Source organism: Pezoporus wallicus, unplaced genomic scaffold, assembly GCF_028554395.1.
Source record: "Pezoporus wallicus isolate ANWC-B61680 ecotype Strahan unplaced genomic scaffold, APGP_CSIRO_Pwel_v1 contig_7265, whole genome shotgun sequence".
In the NCBI taxonomy this organism is placed as follows: domain Eukaryota; kingdom Metazoa; phylum Chordata; class Aves; order Psittaciformes; family Psittacidae; genus Pezoporus; species Pezoporus wallicus.
The window spans coordinates 1,091,993-1,107,019 of NW_026635568.1; the positions used below are offsets into that span (position 1 = coordinate 1,091,993).

Sequence of the window (15,027 nt, forward strand, 5' to 3'; positions counted from 1 at the left end):
CCGCGCTCAGCGCCAGGGACCGGGTGTGTTGGCTGCTCCCCGGTACTTCACTTGGTGCAGGAGCCTGCAGCCCAAGGCTGGCTGCTGGACTGGGACAGCGACATCTCACACTAACTGCCTTTTACACTGCTTTTGGTTTGTGCTCATGGGCTGTTTGAGGTCATGGAGCTGCTGGAGCAAGTCCAGAGGAGGGCCACGAGGATGATCAGGGGGCTGGAGCACCTCCCGTATGAAGACAGGCTGAGGAAGTTGGGGCTGTTCAGCCTGGAGAAGGGAAGGCTGCATGGAGACCTCATAGCAGCCTTCCAGTGTCTGAAGGCAGGGCCTACAAGGGTGCCAGAGAGAGACTCTTCATCAGGGACTGTAGAGGTAGGACAAGGGATGATGGGTTCAAACTTAAACAAGGGAAGTTCAGGTTAGCTATAAGGAAGTTGTGGCTGCCCCATCCCTGGCAGTGTTCAAGGCCAGGCTGGATGGGGCTTGGAGCAACCTGGGCTAGTGGAAGGTGTCCCTGCCTGTGGCAGGGCAGGATGGAACTAAAGGATCTTAAGGTCCCTTCCAACCCAAACCATCCCATGAGATGCTCTCCTGCAGCATCTCCACTGTATCACGAATATAGATGCACAAAGCTAGACATGCAGAAGGACTTCCAGGTGTTGAGTCTGGGCTCTCTTCACCATGGTGGCCATTCTGGCTCATGCAGGGTGATTTGCTGAGACATCTGTGAGCATGGAGGGAGGCTGTGTAGAGCATGCCAAGGGCAGCAAGCACACATGCTGCTGAACACAGCTGTGCTTCAGAGAGGGCAGTGTGAAAGGTTGTTTCTTCAGAAACAAATCCTTGCCCTGGGAATCCTGTCTGTATTAACCTGGAAATGTCCAAGTTGGAAAACTTTGATGTCTGCATCTCTCCTGAGGTCTTGCCAGCTCTGGGGTGCGAGATCAGACATCTCTGCAATCCCTCTCCTAAGAACACCATTGCAAAAGAACTCTACTGGGTAACCCAGAAACCTGGGTTTGATTCCGCTTGCTTAAGCAATTCAGTCTATCAGGCAAGGGAGGATATTTCATCCCTCTTCCTTGAGGGAGCTGATGTGCTTCCAGGCATATGCAAATGCTCTTGATACATCAATAGTAATGGACAAATGGCAGCCTGGCTTAAGAAAAACAGATCTTGCAAGGTAAGTGTGATTGCTTCCACTGGGGACAGAATGGAGAAGGATCAGACAACCAAAGGCGTGAGCAGTACCTACAATGGCCTAGGACCTCTGAGGAGTGTTTGAAGCATGAGAGAGGCATGAGAAAACTGGCTGAGAGTTCTCTCATGCCATTGAGGGGCATGATGAAACTGGCTGTCATAGTGGTGAGAGGCATGCAAAAGCTGGCTGTCATAGTGGCACAAGCAGAGCCTGACAAAATACCAGGGTCCACTATGTGGCAAGACATCTGCCTCAAAGAGCTCACAAAAGGGATGAGGAGCCTGCAGGTTTATCTGGAGAGGGTGAGACTAGGTCCCATTCCATTTCTGCCTGCTCCTAGGCTCTGCCTGTTCCGCTTACCATGGGCTCATGGGGAGCCATGGCAGAGGTGGAGGTTTGTCTGCCTCCCTGGCTCCTGTGCTGGCTGATCATCCCCCTCCTGAACTATCCCTGTGGGCTCCATCTGGAGCTCACCCCCATGCAGGGAGCACTAAGCCCTGCCTGGGTTTTTTCAAGGAGGTAGGATACCTGTATTGTAATGATGGGCTGCAGAAGGAAGATGTGGGTGAGGGAGAAGCATTTACACTGGTGTAGATTGCCTTGGGCCAGAGTAGGAGCTTGGCAAAGCTTGGTCGCACCAGCTGTGTGCTGTCAAGCTCTGGCTGTTCTCTGGCTTCCCCAGTGTTATCTTCCTGGCAAAGGATGGGGCCAGCTTCAAGCTTTGAGCCAGATCGTTTATACCCAAAAGAAAACAGTTGTTTTGATACCAAATAAAGCATGTTGTTTATTTTGGGGAAATTTCCACCTTCTTTTCGTTTTCCATCCTTACTGTATGTAACAAAAATTCTCTTTAAACAGGGTTTCAGAAGAGGAACGGTGCATCACTTGTATAGCAGCTGCGTAGCACGGTGAGTAATTGAGCCAGTTGGAAAGCTGTTCCTTTGCCTTCCCTCCTTGGCCTCAGCCAGAGCTTGCTCCTGCTCTGTTTTCCCTCTGGATTTGTTCTTTTCTTTGTTTTCCTTTTGTCTGTGCTCTCTTCTTTCAGGCACGTGTTTTTCAACAGGCAGAGCCAGAGGTCACAGTCTCTTGGGTGTGTAACCTTGACCATGGATTTTGTAACTCTCAGCATGGGAAAAGAAGAATCAACCTCAGTTTGCCATTTCCCTCTGCCTCTGGGGCATGAGAACCCCTCGCTCCGTGTCTCTTGCACAAGCTGCCCCAGTGCTCTGGGTCTGCTTGCTGCACTGTGCTGTCTGGCTGGGAACAGGAATAGAGTGGGAGTGCAGGGCAGCTTCCAGCATCCCCAGTCCTCATGCAGCTGTGCTAGGCAGCAAACACAGTGACATTTGTCCTGGCCTGGGTGAGACATGGGGCCTGGGGTCTCAACGTTGTCTGTGCCAGGACACCTCCAGTACTTACGACTTGGTGCACATACCCTGCCATGCAACGTGGCAGGTTGTCCTTGAGGGTTACAGCACTGGTGGATCAGTGTGATCAGATGGCAAAGCAACTCTGAGCTCCTGCCCTTTGAGCAGGGTAGAAACTCCTGCTCACAGGCAGCCAGAGAAACAGCTGACATCAGTAAAAAAGGGATAAGGGATGATAAAGGAGCACTTGCACCCAGGCATACTTGTTGGGCATACCCTTTGTCCAGAGCTGTTAGATACCCTGCTGCACAGTGAGTGTACTGCGATCCCTAACCCCCGCCTCCTGTGGGGAGTGTGACCCCAAGCTGCCTCCCCTGGGAGTTGCTGCCAGCTCTGGTTCCTTACGGAGGCAAGGAGGCAAATTGTAAAGGCATCTCTTGCATCACGCTGGAGCATGACCTAGTGTGGCACTGGCTCCTTTGCAGTGGAACTAGGTATAGCTATGGCACCTTCAGCCACAGTGAGTGTATTCCTGTAGTATTACTGCATTCAAACTCTGTCCTCACTTAACTCGGCTCTTTCAGAAGCTGACCTGAGCCAGACCTTGCCACCCGGCTGGAGTAGAGCTCTCATGCCCCAGGTAGGCTGAGCATCCCCCCTGCCAGCAGCAGCACAGCAGGATACAGCTCAAGCCTACTTTGTACTGCAAGGCATCGGGCATGCATGTGAGGCTTTTAAGACCCGAGGACCCACTTCAAAGCAATTCCCCATTGCCTGTAAATGAAGCAGACTAGCCATGCAATATCCAAATATTCCTAACAATCCAAAGCTGCTTCCTCCAGCTGAGATCTGACTTGCCCAAAGGGAGGGCAGTTTGATTTTGAAACAGCCAAAATGTTTCTTCTGTTAAAGGCCCAATAAAAGCACTGACAGCTCATGCCACCTATTTATAAGGCAGCTTTGGATTAATTGTTTATGTAACCTATCAAAAATACATTCATTCACCCTTATATTCTTTTCTTCTCTGTCAAAGACATGGGTAATCATGCTTTCAGGTGAGCGCTGTTAGCTGGGTGCTGCTGCAGAGTGCAGCTCACTCAACATCCCTCTGTGCTGCCTGCAGGGCACTGCAGGATCGTCCCTGTACCTTGCTGCTCATCCTCTCCAAGTGCTGGCACAAGCAGACCTCAGGCTCAGTAATGTACCCTCCGCTCCTCAGAGAGGATCGCACCTCTTTAGCCCCCTGGTTAATAGTTGGCCTTTATTACAACGCAGCAGCTGGCTTTCCAGCCCAGCTATGGAAACAATCACACATTTTAAATACTGAATTTTCTGATCTTATCCTTTGAACCTATTTTTTTTCCTGTGGCTGTTGGGTAAACTCTGTGTTCCTAAGCTCAGTTTGCTGCAAAATCCTCTGCGGATTGCTGCATCTCTGAGCAGGTACATCTCTGTAGGCTGTACAAGAGCAGTGTTTGATGTAAGTTGACGTGTATGGCTGAAGGCATACCACCCAATTTATCATGGACTCATAAAAGTGCTGGCGGAAAGGTGGAGGCCGACCCTTGATTGGTGGGTCAGAGCAGCTGGGGCTCTGGGAGCTAAGGCTGAAAAGCTTCCAAGGATTGAGTCCCCTCCTCTCTGGGTGCATGGCCCAGGGTTGCATCACCCTTCTGCAGAGGGAGTTTTTCCTAATGGCTTACCTGAACTGGCCTGGATGCAATGTCTGCCTCTTGCTTTATGTTATAGTGCCCTTGACCTACTGGAAAGACCTTGGCTCCATCCTCCCTGTATCTGACCTCCAAGTCAATGTAAACTTCTCATTGCCCCAGTCTCCTCTCCTTCCCAAATAACTATGCCAGTCATCACCTCTCCCTGTATGCAATGTCTCCTCATATCAACCAGCCTGGTGGCCCTGCTGGTTCCTTTCTAGCTTCCCAGCAAATCCATGCTAATCCTGGAGGGGCTGCTCACAGCCACCAAGATCTGCTGAAAGGGGATGCTTAGACCTGGAGCACACTGAAGTCAAGCTCATAAACAAGGCTTCAGGAGAACTGGGTTTGGCTTGATTTCTGAATGAGATGAATCAGAACCAGCTGGCAAGTGCCCAGCAGTGATCTGTGGCCATGCCTGTCTCCTTGCAACATTGCAGCATCCTTCTGACCTCTGAGGGCTATAGATCATTGCCCTGAACTGTTTCCTCAGCCACATGAAGGAGCAACATGGTTTGGGAACATCACCAGCACAAGGCTGATGTGTCCTGAGCCCTAGACTATGTGGGCACCCCTCCACTGCCTTCTGGGCTGCCCACCCCTGGGAAAGGTCCAAGGGGCTCAGCTGCTCCCAGAGGCAGTGTGGCTGGAACTCAGGGGAGCTGTTAGAGCTAGTTTGCTGTGTCCAAGGACAGCTTATCCATCTTCACCTTGTGGCACAGCTAATCCTGACATGGAGAGGTGAGTGTAGAGCTTTATTTAGATGGGCAGCAGGGAGCAGGGGGGCTTTGCAGGGTCTGGGCATTTCAGCAGGGTCTGGGCTCCACACCTGAGCCCTTGTGGGGCCATTAGGTTCCTCCTCTTCTCCCCTTCGGGTAGGTACGGGGTGTGCTGTGCAGCTCATTCCTGCCCAGAGCTACCTGGTCCCCACTGATTGCTCCTCTCTGAAGGATGGTGTCAGATGCCTCAGGCTGCTCCTCTGAGGTCTGAAAGATTAGACTGGAAGTTTTCTGGGTGGGAGATACCCCAGGGCTGAGGTCAGGGACAGAAATGTAATGTCTGCCCTGCTCTGTTATACAATCTGCTGCTAAATAATCACTCAGGGTCACTGCGCCTGTCAGGTGGCTGCAGCTGGCAGTGGAGCCTGGCAAACAGGCTGTGGTTAGCAGGGCTGCTGTCCCTCTGACAACACGAAGGAGGAAAAGCAGCTACATGCTTTGGGGCAGTCCCATACTTGGACCCTTCCCAGCATTGGGGTTCTTTGTTGCAAGGTGCTTTTTGGTGATGGAGGCACCAGCCATGCAAGGGCACAACCTATTTGTAAAGCCATCAGCTCAACATTCTCAGTGGGGAGGGGAGAAAAGGCTGGTGTCTATCTGCGGGATGCTGTGGATTAATGGGCACAAGCAGGTACCTGTGCCTGGCACTGGGACATCTGTCCAGCACAGCTCTGTGTCCCCCGGCAGCCTCATTTCCTAAAGCTGCAGTGGAGCGTGTCCCCAGGTACTAATTTTGGGTGGTGCTGCCTGGTAGGGACTGATAGCCATTTAACAGCACTGTATTGAGTATATTGAAGGTGCTGCAGAATGAAGTAGCCAAACATGCAGAGGACATCAGAAAACCTATGGGAATGGCTAGTGACAATCCATGCTAACTGCAAATGAGCAGTCATTCAAGGGAGCTGGGTGGTTTGTCCTAGGAAATACAGGAAATCCCAAATCTAGGAAAAGAAACCACTCTGGCTTGGAAGGCTCCCAAAGCTTCCAAAGCAAGCCTGGGAAGCAGCCACATTGCGCTTTAGAGCCCCAGCCTCATTGTCCTGGTGTTGCCATCCTCGAGCACACATTTACAGCTCACTAGCCTATTTTTGCAGGAAAATTTCTTCCCAATACAGATTTTTGGTAGGTGGCCGTGCTTCCTGGAGAGTCCGAGAGAGCAGTTTAATATGAGCAAAGAGCTGGTGGGGGGCAGTGTGAGTTCAACTTGTTTTCACCTCAGAGTGTGGGTGGGAAATAGAAGCATGGGGAGGCAACTGGATGGCACTGAGGAAGCTTGAGTCATCCCTTGGTTGTTTTATCCCCCCAGATGCCATGCTAGCAGCAGAGCGTCAGTGTGACCCTGTGGTGATAGAGGAAAGATGTTCCAGGCTTCTCAGTTTTGCTGTGTCTCCCTGCACAGAGGTCAGGGTACCCTAGGCAGTGGGGCCATGCCAGAAGCAGCCAGAGGCCAGCACTGGTGTGGGAGTGCCAGGGGCCTGGGATGATGTGAAGCGTCTGAGGCACCTGCCAGATGTCCCTCATCCAGAGTTACAGTCATGTGGCAGTTCTGGTGCTCCTCTCCTCCCAAAACACAGGTTGCAAAGCCATGGTCCCTTCTGCTCCATCCCTCAGGCAGCTCTGGGGCAGCGGGGATGCTGAGCTGCCCTTGTGCCATCCCCAGAGAGCCCTGAATGGGACTGATGGGGCTACGGTGGGACCAGCTCTGCCACATCACTTGCACACATACTGAGCTCACCTGTGCCAGGCAGTGAAATGCCCTGCTCTTCTCATACAGTCAGTCACACAGCCCCCAGATCACAGAATCACAGAATCCCAAGGGTTGGAAGGGACCTCAAAGGATCATCTAGTCCAACCCCCCTGCAAGAGCAGGGTAACCTAGAGTACATCACACAGGAACTTGTCCAGGCAGGCCTTGAATATCTCCAATGTAGGAGACTCCACAACCCCCCTGGGCAACCTGTTCCAGTGATCTGTCACTCTCACAGTAAATAAATTTTTCCTGATGTTCACATGGAACCTCCTATGCTCCAGTTTACACACATTGCCCCTTGTCCTATCACTGGACATCACTGAAAAAAACCTAGCTCCATCATCCTGACACTCACCCTTTACATATTTGTAAACATCGATGAGGTCACCCCTCAGTCTCCTCTTCTCCAAGCTAGAGAGACCCAGCTCCCTCAGCCTCTCCTCATAAGGGAGATGTTCCACTCCCTTAATCATCTTTGCGGCTCTGCACTGGACTCTTTCAAGCAATTCCCTGTCCTTCTTGAACTGAGGGGCCCAGAACTGGACACAGTAATCCAGGTGCGGCCTTACCAAGGCAGAGTAGAGGGGGAGGAGAACCTCTCTTGACCTACTAACCACACCCTTTCTAATGCACCCCAGGATGCCATTGGCCTTCTTAGCCACAGGGGCACATTGCTGGCTCATGGTCATCCTCCTGTCCACCAGGACCCCCAGGTCCCTTTCCCCTTCGCTACTGTCCAGCAGGTCAGCCCCCAACCTGTACTGGTACACGGGGTTGTTCTTCCCCAGATGCAAGACTCTACACTTGCCCTTGTTGAATTTCATCAAGTTTCTCCCTGCCCACCTCTCCAGCCTGTCCAGGTCTCACTGAATGGCAACACAGCCCTCTGGTGTGTCAGCCACTCCTCCCAGTTTAGTATCATCAGCGAACTTGCTGAGGGTACATTCAGTTCCCTCATCCAGGTCCTTGATGAAAATATTAAACAGCACCGCTCCCAGCACCGACCCCTGAGGGACTCCACTAGTCACAGACCTCCAGCTAGATTCTGCCCCATTGACCACAACTCTCTGCCTTCTTCCTTTCAACCAGTTCTTGATCCACCTCACTACCTCATCATCAAGCCCACACTTCCTTAGCTTATCTATGAGGATGCTGTGGGAGACAGTATCAAATGCCTTACTGAAATCAACAAAAACCACATCTACCGCTCTACCATCATCCAGCCACCTAGTTACTTCCTCACAGAAGGCTATAAGGTTGGTCAAACATGACTTCCCCTTGGTAAAACCATGTTGGCTGCTCTTAATGACCCCGTCATCCTTGATATGTCTAGATGGTGTAGAGCTGTGGCACGGAGCGTGCTTGCCTGTCCCTGCAGGCGGGCTCTTTGGTGCCTGGCTTCCTGTGATCCAGGGAGGCATTCTAGCTTAATGCAGCTATTTTGTTATTTAATCCTGCTTGATTTTCCTTAACATCTTTCCAAATGTTTTAAGCTACCCTTTGTGGTGCTCATCCACTGTTTAATCAGAGATTAAATGATTGTATCTTAATCCCTGGATCTCAAATGAATTTGCCTTTGGTTTGGGCAGCTAAACCTCCAGCCCTTTGCTACAGCCAGGCTGCGTTTATCTAGAGCAGGCAGAATCAGGAAAGGAATAAATTGCTTTCTCTCTCTCCTCTTGCTATTTGTCTCTTTCTCACAAGTTAACATTACTGGAGTTGCACAAAATATGTGATAGCCCAGAAAGCCAACTGCATGCTGGGCTGCATCAAAAGGAGTGTGTCCAGCAGGTTGAGGGAGGGGAATCTCCTCCTCTACTCCACACTTGTGAAACACACTTGTGAAACACACATTCAGCTCTGGGTCCCCCAACATAAGAAGGACGTGAAGCTGTTGGAGCAAGTCCAGACAAGGCCATGAAGATGCTCCAAGGGCTGGAGCACCTCTGCTATGGAGACAGGCTGAGAGAGCTGGGCTTGTTCAGCCTGAAGAAGAGAAGGCTCCGGGGAGCCTTGGAGCAGCTCTGAGTGCCTAAAGGGGCTGATAAGAAAGCTGGAGAGGGGCTTTCAACAAGGGCCTGTAGGGACAGGGCAAGGGGGAATGGCTTTAACCTGACAGAGGGGAGATTGAGATGAGATCTTAGGCAGAAGTTCTTCCCTGTGAGGGTGGTGAGGCCCTGGCACAGGCTGCCCAGAGAAGCTGTGGCTGCCCCATCCCTGGCAGTGTTCAAGGCCAGGTTGGATGGGGCTTGGAGCAACCTGGTCTAGTGGAAGGTGTCCCTGTCCATGTCAGGGATTGGAACTGGATGATCTTTAAGGTCCCTTCCAACCCAAACCTTCCTGTGATTCTATGATTCTATATCCTCCTGCGTAATATTTCCAAATAATTTTATGTTTTTCTTGTAATGAGCCACTGGAACTGTCTTTTGTTAAACTGCCTAAATGCAATCAAAGTCAGTGCAATACTGTGCTTTTTGTGGTGGACTGGGTGCACAGAGCAAGCTGGCATGGAGTGAGTGTACAGGACAGCACCTGAATCCATTGTGCAGTCTTCCTGGAGGACCCAGCCACGCTCTCGAGCAGTCACCAGCAGCAGCCTGGCACTGTGCTTTTCCCAAACGACATGTGCACTTCACTTCAGTGGCATTGGAGTGGCTGCCTTTATTTTGATCTGCTTGCCTGGCCCATGGGGGTGCATTTCTCAGCTCAGCAAGGGGAGACCTCCAGTTGCTGAAACTCTCCTGGAGCCAGTGGAGCAGTATGGCTCTCTTCAGTTCCTGAGGGCACCAAGACAAGCGTGGGGACCCCATCAACACCAGGTCTGCTGCCTGGGAACAGGGCTGAGGCTGGTGAGTCCCAGCCCCTGTGATGTTTCCTTCCCCATGTCACACAGAGAGGTTTTGGGGCAGGAGAATCTCTGAATCAGACCGACACAAATCCAAAGGTGACAGGACACTGATCTCAGCCCCATCCTCTGGGTGCTGCTAAAACTTGCTTCTCATTTCATTGCAATTGCCCATGGCTATGCTGTGGGCCCTGTGCTCAGATGCATACAAAGAGACTTGGAGAAAGATTAAATGCCATCTTCCTACAGTGTGTTACAGATTTTATTGAGAGTAGATTAAATCTAGTTAAATTCACACATTATTCCAGCCAGATTAAGTGGCAAATTCTGCTTAGTGTCCTTATCTTGGCCCAGAGTTCCAATGTTCCAGCCTGAACCTGGAAAAACAGATGGCGAAACTGGTCCGGTCCTTCATGTTTAGACTCGGCCCCAGGCTTTGATTTGATGCCAAAGACTGGATCTAGACAGTTTCATCAGTGTGTTAAACATCATGCCACAGATTCAGGACTGGTTCAGAGCAGAGCACAGCAGTCATCCCAGCCCTGCAGGGTGCTGCTGCCTCAGGTGCCCTCTTGTAAATCCCCATGGCTGGTGGGAGAAGCTCAGGTCCTCATCTGACCTGGGGTTTCCTGTAGATGCTGCCATCACTGGCTATCACTGCTGTCAGCTCCTGCTGATAGCTACCATGTCTTTTAGGTACCTGACTCGCTGATGAGACAGCCTGCAGTAGACCAGAACTCCTGAGCTGGGCAAGGTGGGCTATGACTGCATGGCTCAATTGCATCCAAACCCATCCTGGTGGAGCAATGGGCTAATGCAGCCTCATCCAAGTGTGTGTGTGGGAACCTGTGTTGGAGGCGATTTGCCTTCCAGGAAAGGACAATGAGAGCTGCAGCTCATCTTCTCTGGTGGGAATTCACAGCAGGATCCTTCTTTTAAACACAACTCATTTCTATGCAGCTAGTCTGGACTTGCATGGGAAGAAACCACGTGAAACGCTGGGAATAAGCCTTCTGCTTCCTTGTGAGGACCTGTAAATCTCACCCAGCAGAGCCAAAATCATGTAGGTTCAAAGGATGCAAATAAGCTCTGCTGTGTAATTAGCGCCTTTTGAATGCCAGGGAAATCATACTCAACCCCACTTGCAAGCAGGAGTCAGGTCTGCCTGTGAAGAGCTCAGTGCAAAATACCCTCCTCAGGTGTAAACGTGCACCACTTCACTCAAATCAGTACCACACAGTGATGCTTTGCTCCAAAGAGGAGGAGTTGGCTTGTGATAGAAAAGATCACTTCAGCTGTAAAGACAAGTATCCTCTTCTAAAAGCTGACAGGAGTGTTTCCTAGCAAATACCCTAAGCAATCAGTCTTATTTTATTACATTAAAGAATAAACTGTCTACACAGCATTTTTCGAAGTGAGACTGAATTAACACCGATGCTTCTGTGATGGTGCAGTACTTTCTCTCATCCCAAACTGTCTCTGGTAACCTGAACTTTGCATGCTGCATCATGCAGAGAAAGCACTAGTACTGTGGACTGAAGTATGGCATCACTGATCACGTAGGCATCACTAGAGACTCCTCCTTCCTTGTGCCAAGTGCTGTCTGTACAAGCAGAGACGACACAGCTCTGTGCCTTAGAGGGAGGCCATACAGGACCAGTGGCTGGAGTGATTATCTCTGCAAGACATTTGATGGGAATCACAGTGACAGATGGAACAGTTACTCTTTTTCTAGGACAAGACATTTGGGAGCTAGGATCTGGGGGTGTGGAAAAGTTCTTTCTCTGTGGTGGCCTTGATGGCCTAAGGAGTCACTGGGAAATGCCACCAATGGGACCCAAGCCCCAGAAGTGCTTAGAGATGCTCAGTCAGGTGAGAAAAAGCAGTTTAAATCTTGTGTGGAACTGCATTTCACTATCCTGGCACCTAACGTGGGTGCATGCTCCCCAGCAGCAGAGCTGGTCTCATTTGTAGAGAGGCAGGTCAAAAATCACCACAGAGCAGGCAGCAGACAGACAGATATGTCTTCCAGGTGAGGCTGGAGGCAGCATGTTGGCTGTAGACAGATCCATCTCTGCAGTGGGGCAGCCCCAGAGCTCTCAGGTGTATTGGCACTTGAAGCAGAACTGCAGCCTCTACTGGAGTCGATATCTAGCCCGGGCTTTAAATGCAGGGGCATCTTGTTGTGCTCTTACATAGCAGTGAGATGGAAATTGCACTATTTATACACACCCCAAGGATAGGAGTCCATTTGAACAAATGCTTGCAAACGAAAGCTTCAGGTGGCTACAGAGCTTCATTCCCAGGAGCAGATGAAAACCACTTAGCCATTTAATCCTTTGAAGACTTCAATCTCTCTGATAAGGGAAAACAGAGGAGGATGAAGGAGAAGGCTTCCATTCACACCTGTGGGACCTCCAGAGAGCTCCCCTAACACAGGCAAGCATGGCTCCTGGTTCCAGAGTCTGCCCAGTGCTCTTTCCCTGGCAGTGCCACAGTCCCTTGATTTAAACCCTTAGCCCTGGGAAGATTGTGCAATAGCTCCTTCAGGCTGAGAATGGATTATGCCCATTTCAAAGGTATTTGGCACTCGGGCCCAACCCCTCCTGTGAAAGCACTTGCAGGTGATTCCTGCAGCTGGTGCCTAGCAACACACTCTGAGCTGCTCTGACAACAGCTAAAATTCAGCATTATTTCCTCCTCCCTCCCCAGAGGAGCAGCTTTGAGTCATCACCAGGGGAGAATGGGATGTGTCTCCCACTCGGCTTGCTATAAATGAGTGGTATGCAAGGGGCTGCTGCCAGCTAAAAAGGCATCTCGGCATGTGGGACAGCTGCAGGTTCAAGAGATTTGGTAAATTGTTCTTTTGCCTTCCTTCTCAAACAGCCTCTCTGCTTCCCTGGTGCTCTATGCAGGGAAGCCTGCAGGAGAGCCAGCTTTGGATCCATGCTGAGGCCCACCTTGGCTTTTCTTGGTCAAGCTCCAGGTCATGCAAACACGCAGAGGTAGCTACAAGTTTGTGATGCACAGCAACTTTTAGATTACCTGTGTGACAGAGGAAAGCACCCCTGAATCTGAGGGAGATGCTCTTGGGGAATAGTGGATATCAGAAAATTTCATAGAAAACCCAGCTTGCTTGTTCGTGGGGCTGAGATCCTTGCAAAGGTGGTGAGGCAAACATCAGCCAGCCCAGGCAGGACCAAGCAGCATGTTCCTGCATGTGGGCAGGGATTGGTGCTGGGAAGAGGGAGTCAACAGGAGGATCCAGCTGCAGAGAGGGCAGGAGCTTGGTGGGCAGCACAGCCTCCAAGCTTGCTGGCACAGTGCAGAGGGGAGGAGGGTTCCAGCTGGAAGAGGTGGGAAGCTGTGACGAGGTGAATTCATGAGCAGTAGGGCTGTGGTTCTGCAGCCTGGGTGCTTCTCAGAGAAAAGTAAGACAAGTTGCCTTGTAGGGCTTTTTCAAATTGGGGAAGGGGGCACATGTTTGTCTCTGGGTGCAAGCCTGACATCCAGGCAGATTTCCCACTGGAAGACTGTTAAGAAATCTCAGGCTTGCCCAAGTGATGCAGCTCCCTGCATCTGGTGTCTGGTGGGAGGGCTGCTGACCACCATCTGCACTGGCTGCTCCCAGTGCTAGCACTGGTTCACCACTGAAGGGCTGACGACTCCTAGTATCCCCATTCTTCTCCCTTGGGAAGCCTTGTGTGGCCCTAGGGACTGCAGCCAAGAGGCGGGAGGCACCTTATTGCTGGAGAGAGTGGGGGGCTGCCAGAAGAACCACCTTTATCTCATTACTGTCTGTCCTCAGCTCCCAGAGGAATGCAGCACTGTGTAGCCTACGGGGAAGATTGAGACACACCTTGTCACTAGGTTGGACTGAAGCAAATGAGGAAAGACATTGGTAAGTGCTGTACTGCCAATAGAGACCTCTCCAGCTCATCCCAGGACCCTCAGCCCTTCAGAATGGAAGACTGCTCTGTTCCCCAGCCCAGGAGTGGTGTTCAGCATGCTTCAGGTGGGTGTCTGACTTAGAGATTTGTCATCATGTTGGTCGCCTTAAACCCAGCAGCATTGCACAGGACAGCTGACAGGGACACAGAAGCATTTTATACAGGAAGGCATAAGGAACCTGCATCTAATCCAGCCTTTTCTAGTGTCCAGTGGATGCCTCTGCCGGCAAGGGTCAGGAACTGTCTTGTCCCATTCCATGCTGTCTTGAAGGGCAGGAGAAACTGTGGTGGATCGACTTGCCTTCTGGCTGTGGAAGAGGACAACTCTCCCAGCAGAGTGGCTGAGAAGATCCTGCCTTGGGGCTGTGTCTAAACTTGGCACCTTTAGGTACTGGAAGCTGCTCTTAGGTCTCCCTGGAGACTTCTCCAGGTTGAACAAGTCCAACTCCCTTAACTTGCCTTTACAGGAGAGGTGCTCCAGCCCTTGGAGCATCTTCATGGACTTACTCCAACAGGTCCATGTCCTTATGTTGGGAGCCCCAGACCTGAATGCAGTACTCAATGTCTCCTTCCTTCCTGCAGATGTGAAAGGACAGAATTTAGATTGAGCTTTCTGACCTCCAAGTTCTTGACTTCTGTTCTCACGTTACAGTAGCAGCAAATCCTGTTGCATGGAGCAGAAATCTGTCTGTATATGCACTATTTCAAACTCTCCTCCATGTAAACTGTTCCAGACTTGCTCAGAAACAAGGCTGTTTGCTAACAACAGAGCTGGAAAACTTCTTTAGTATTTCTTCCCCCATTTTTAAAGTTTCTTACTGAGTTGCTGAAGCTGAAGTCTATCAGTTAACAGTTTTTGGCTTTCAGTGCACTTTTACTTGAAGATGTTTGCCTGATTTCCTGTGTATCCCTGAAATACCTCTATATGTAGAGTGTGCTCTGCCTTCTTTCTGATGTCAGGAAAGGTTTTCCTCTTGGCTTGGCATAAGGTTAGAAGGACAGGCAATGGAACACTCATTTTATCCAAATAAGTAGAGAGAGTATTAAACTGCAAAAGGCCAATGGCAACGCTTTTTTTCCTTTCATTCATACCAATACTTCTGTAAAAAGGGGCTGAATCCTGATTCCATCTATGAGGGTGTAAATCTAGAAAATAGTTATTGACAGTTTTACAGCATTGCATCTTTTATTGACACAGGGGCCATAACTAGAATTGAATGTATTAGCTGCGATTACAGCATCTTTTAGACATTTTAATGTCTTTTAGGCATTAAACTCTCTTGAGGCAAGGAGTGCCACTGTGAGCATAGAAACAAGTGTAACAGACACCAGCGTTAGGATGACCCTTATGTGCTACTTCAGTAGTAAAGGACTGAAAAGAGGGTTTGAAGAAGGTTTGGTTGGGAAACACTTCCAGGTGCCAGGG

The 15,027-nt window shown here is 50.5% G+C and overlaps 1 protein-coding gene across 3 annotated transcripts in view; it reads left to right on the plus strand.

Annotated features, from left to right (window-relative positions):
• Positions 1 to 13,521: 13,521 nt before the first annotated feature.
• Positions 13,522 to 15,027, plus strand: part of ATL2 (atlastin GTPase 2) — a 45,224-nt gene continuing 43,718 nt past the window's right edge. Inside the window, exon 1 of one of the 3 annotated variants that reach the window (XM_057396903.1) lies at positions 13,522 to 13,666. In XM_057396903.1, the coding sequence (XP_057252886.1) occupies positions 13,537 to 13,666 (130 nt within the window). In that variant the 5' untranslated portion in view covers positions 13,522 to 13,536. The remainder of the gene's footprint in view (positions 13,667 to 15,027) is intronic. The other 2 variants (XM_057396905.1, XM_057396904.1) reach the window with 2 other exon arrangements.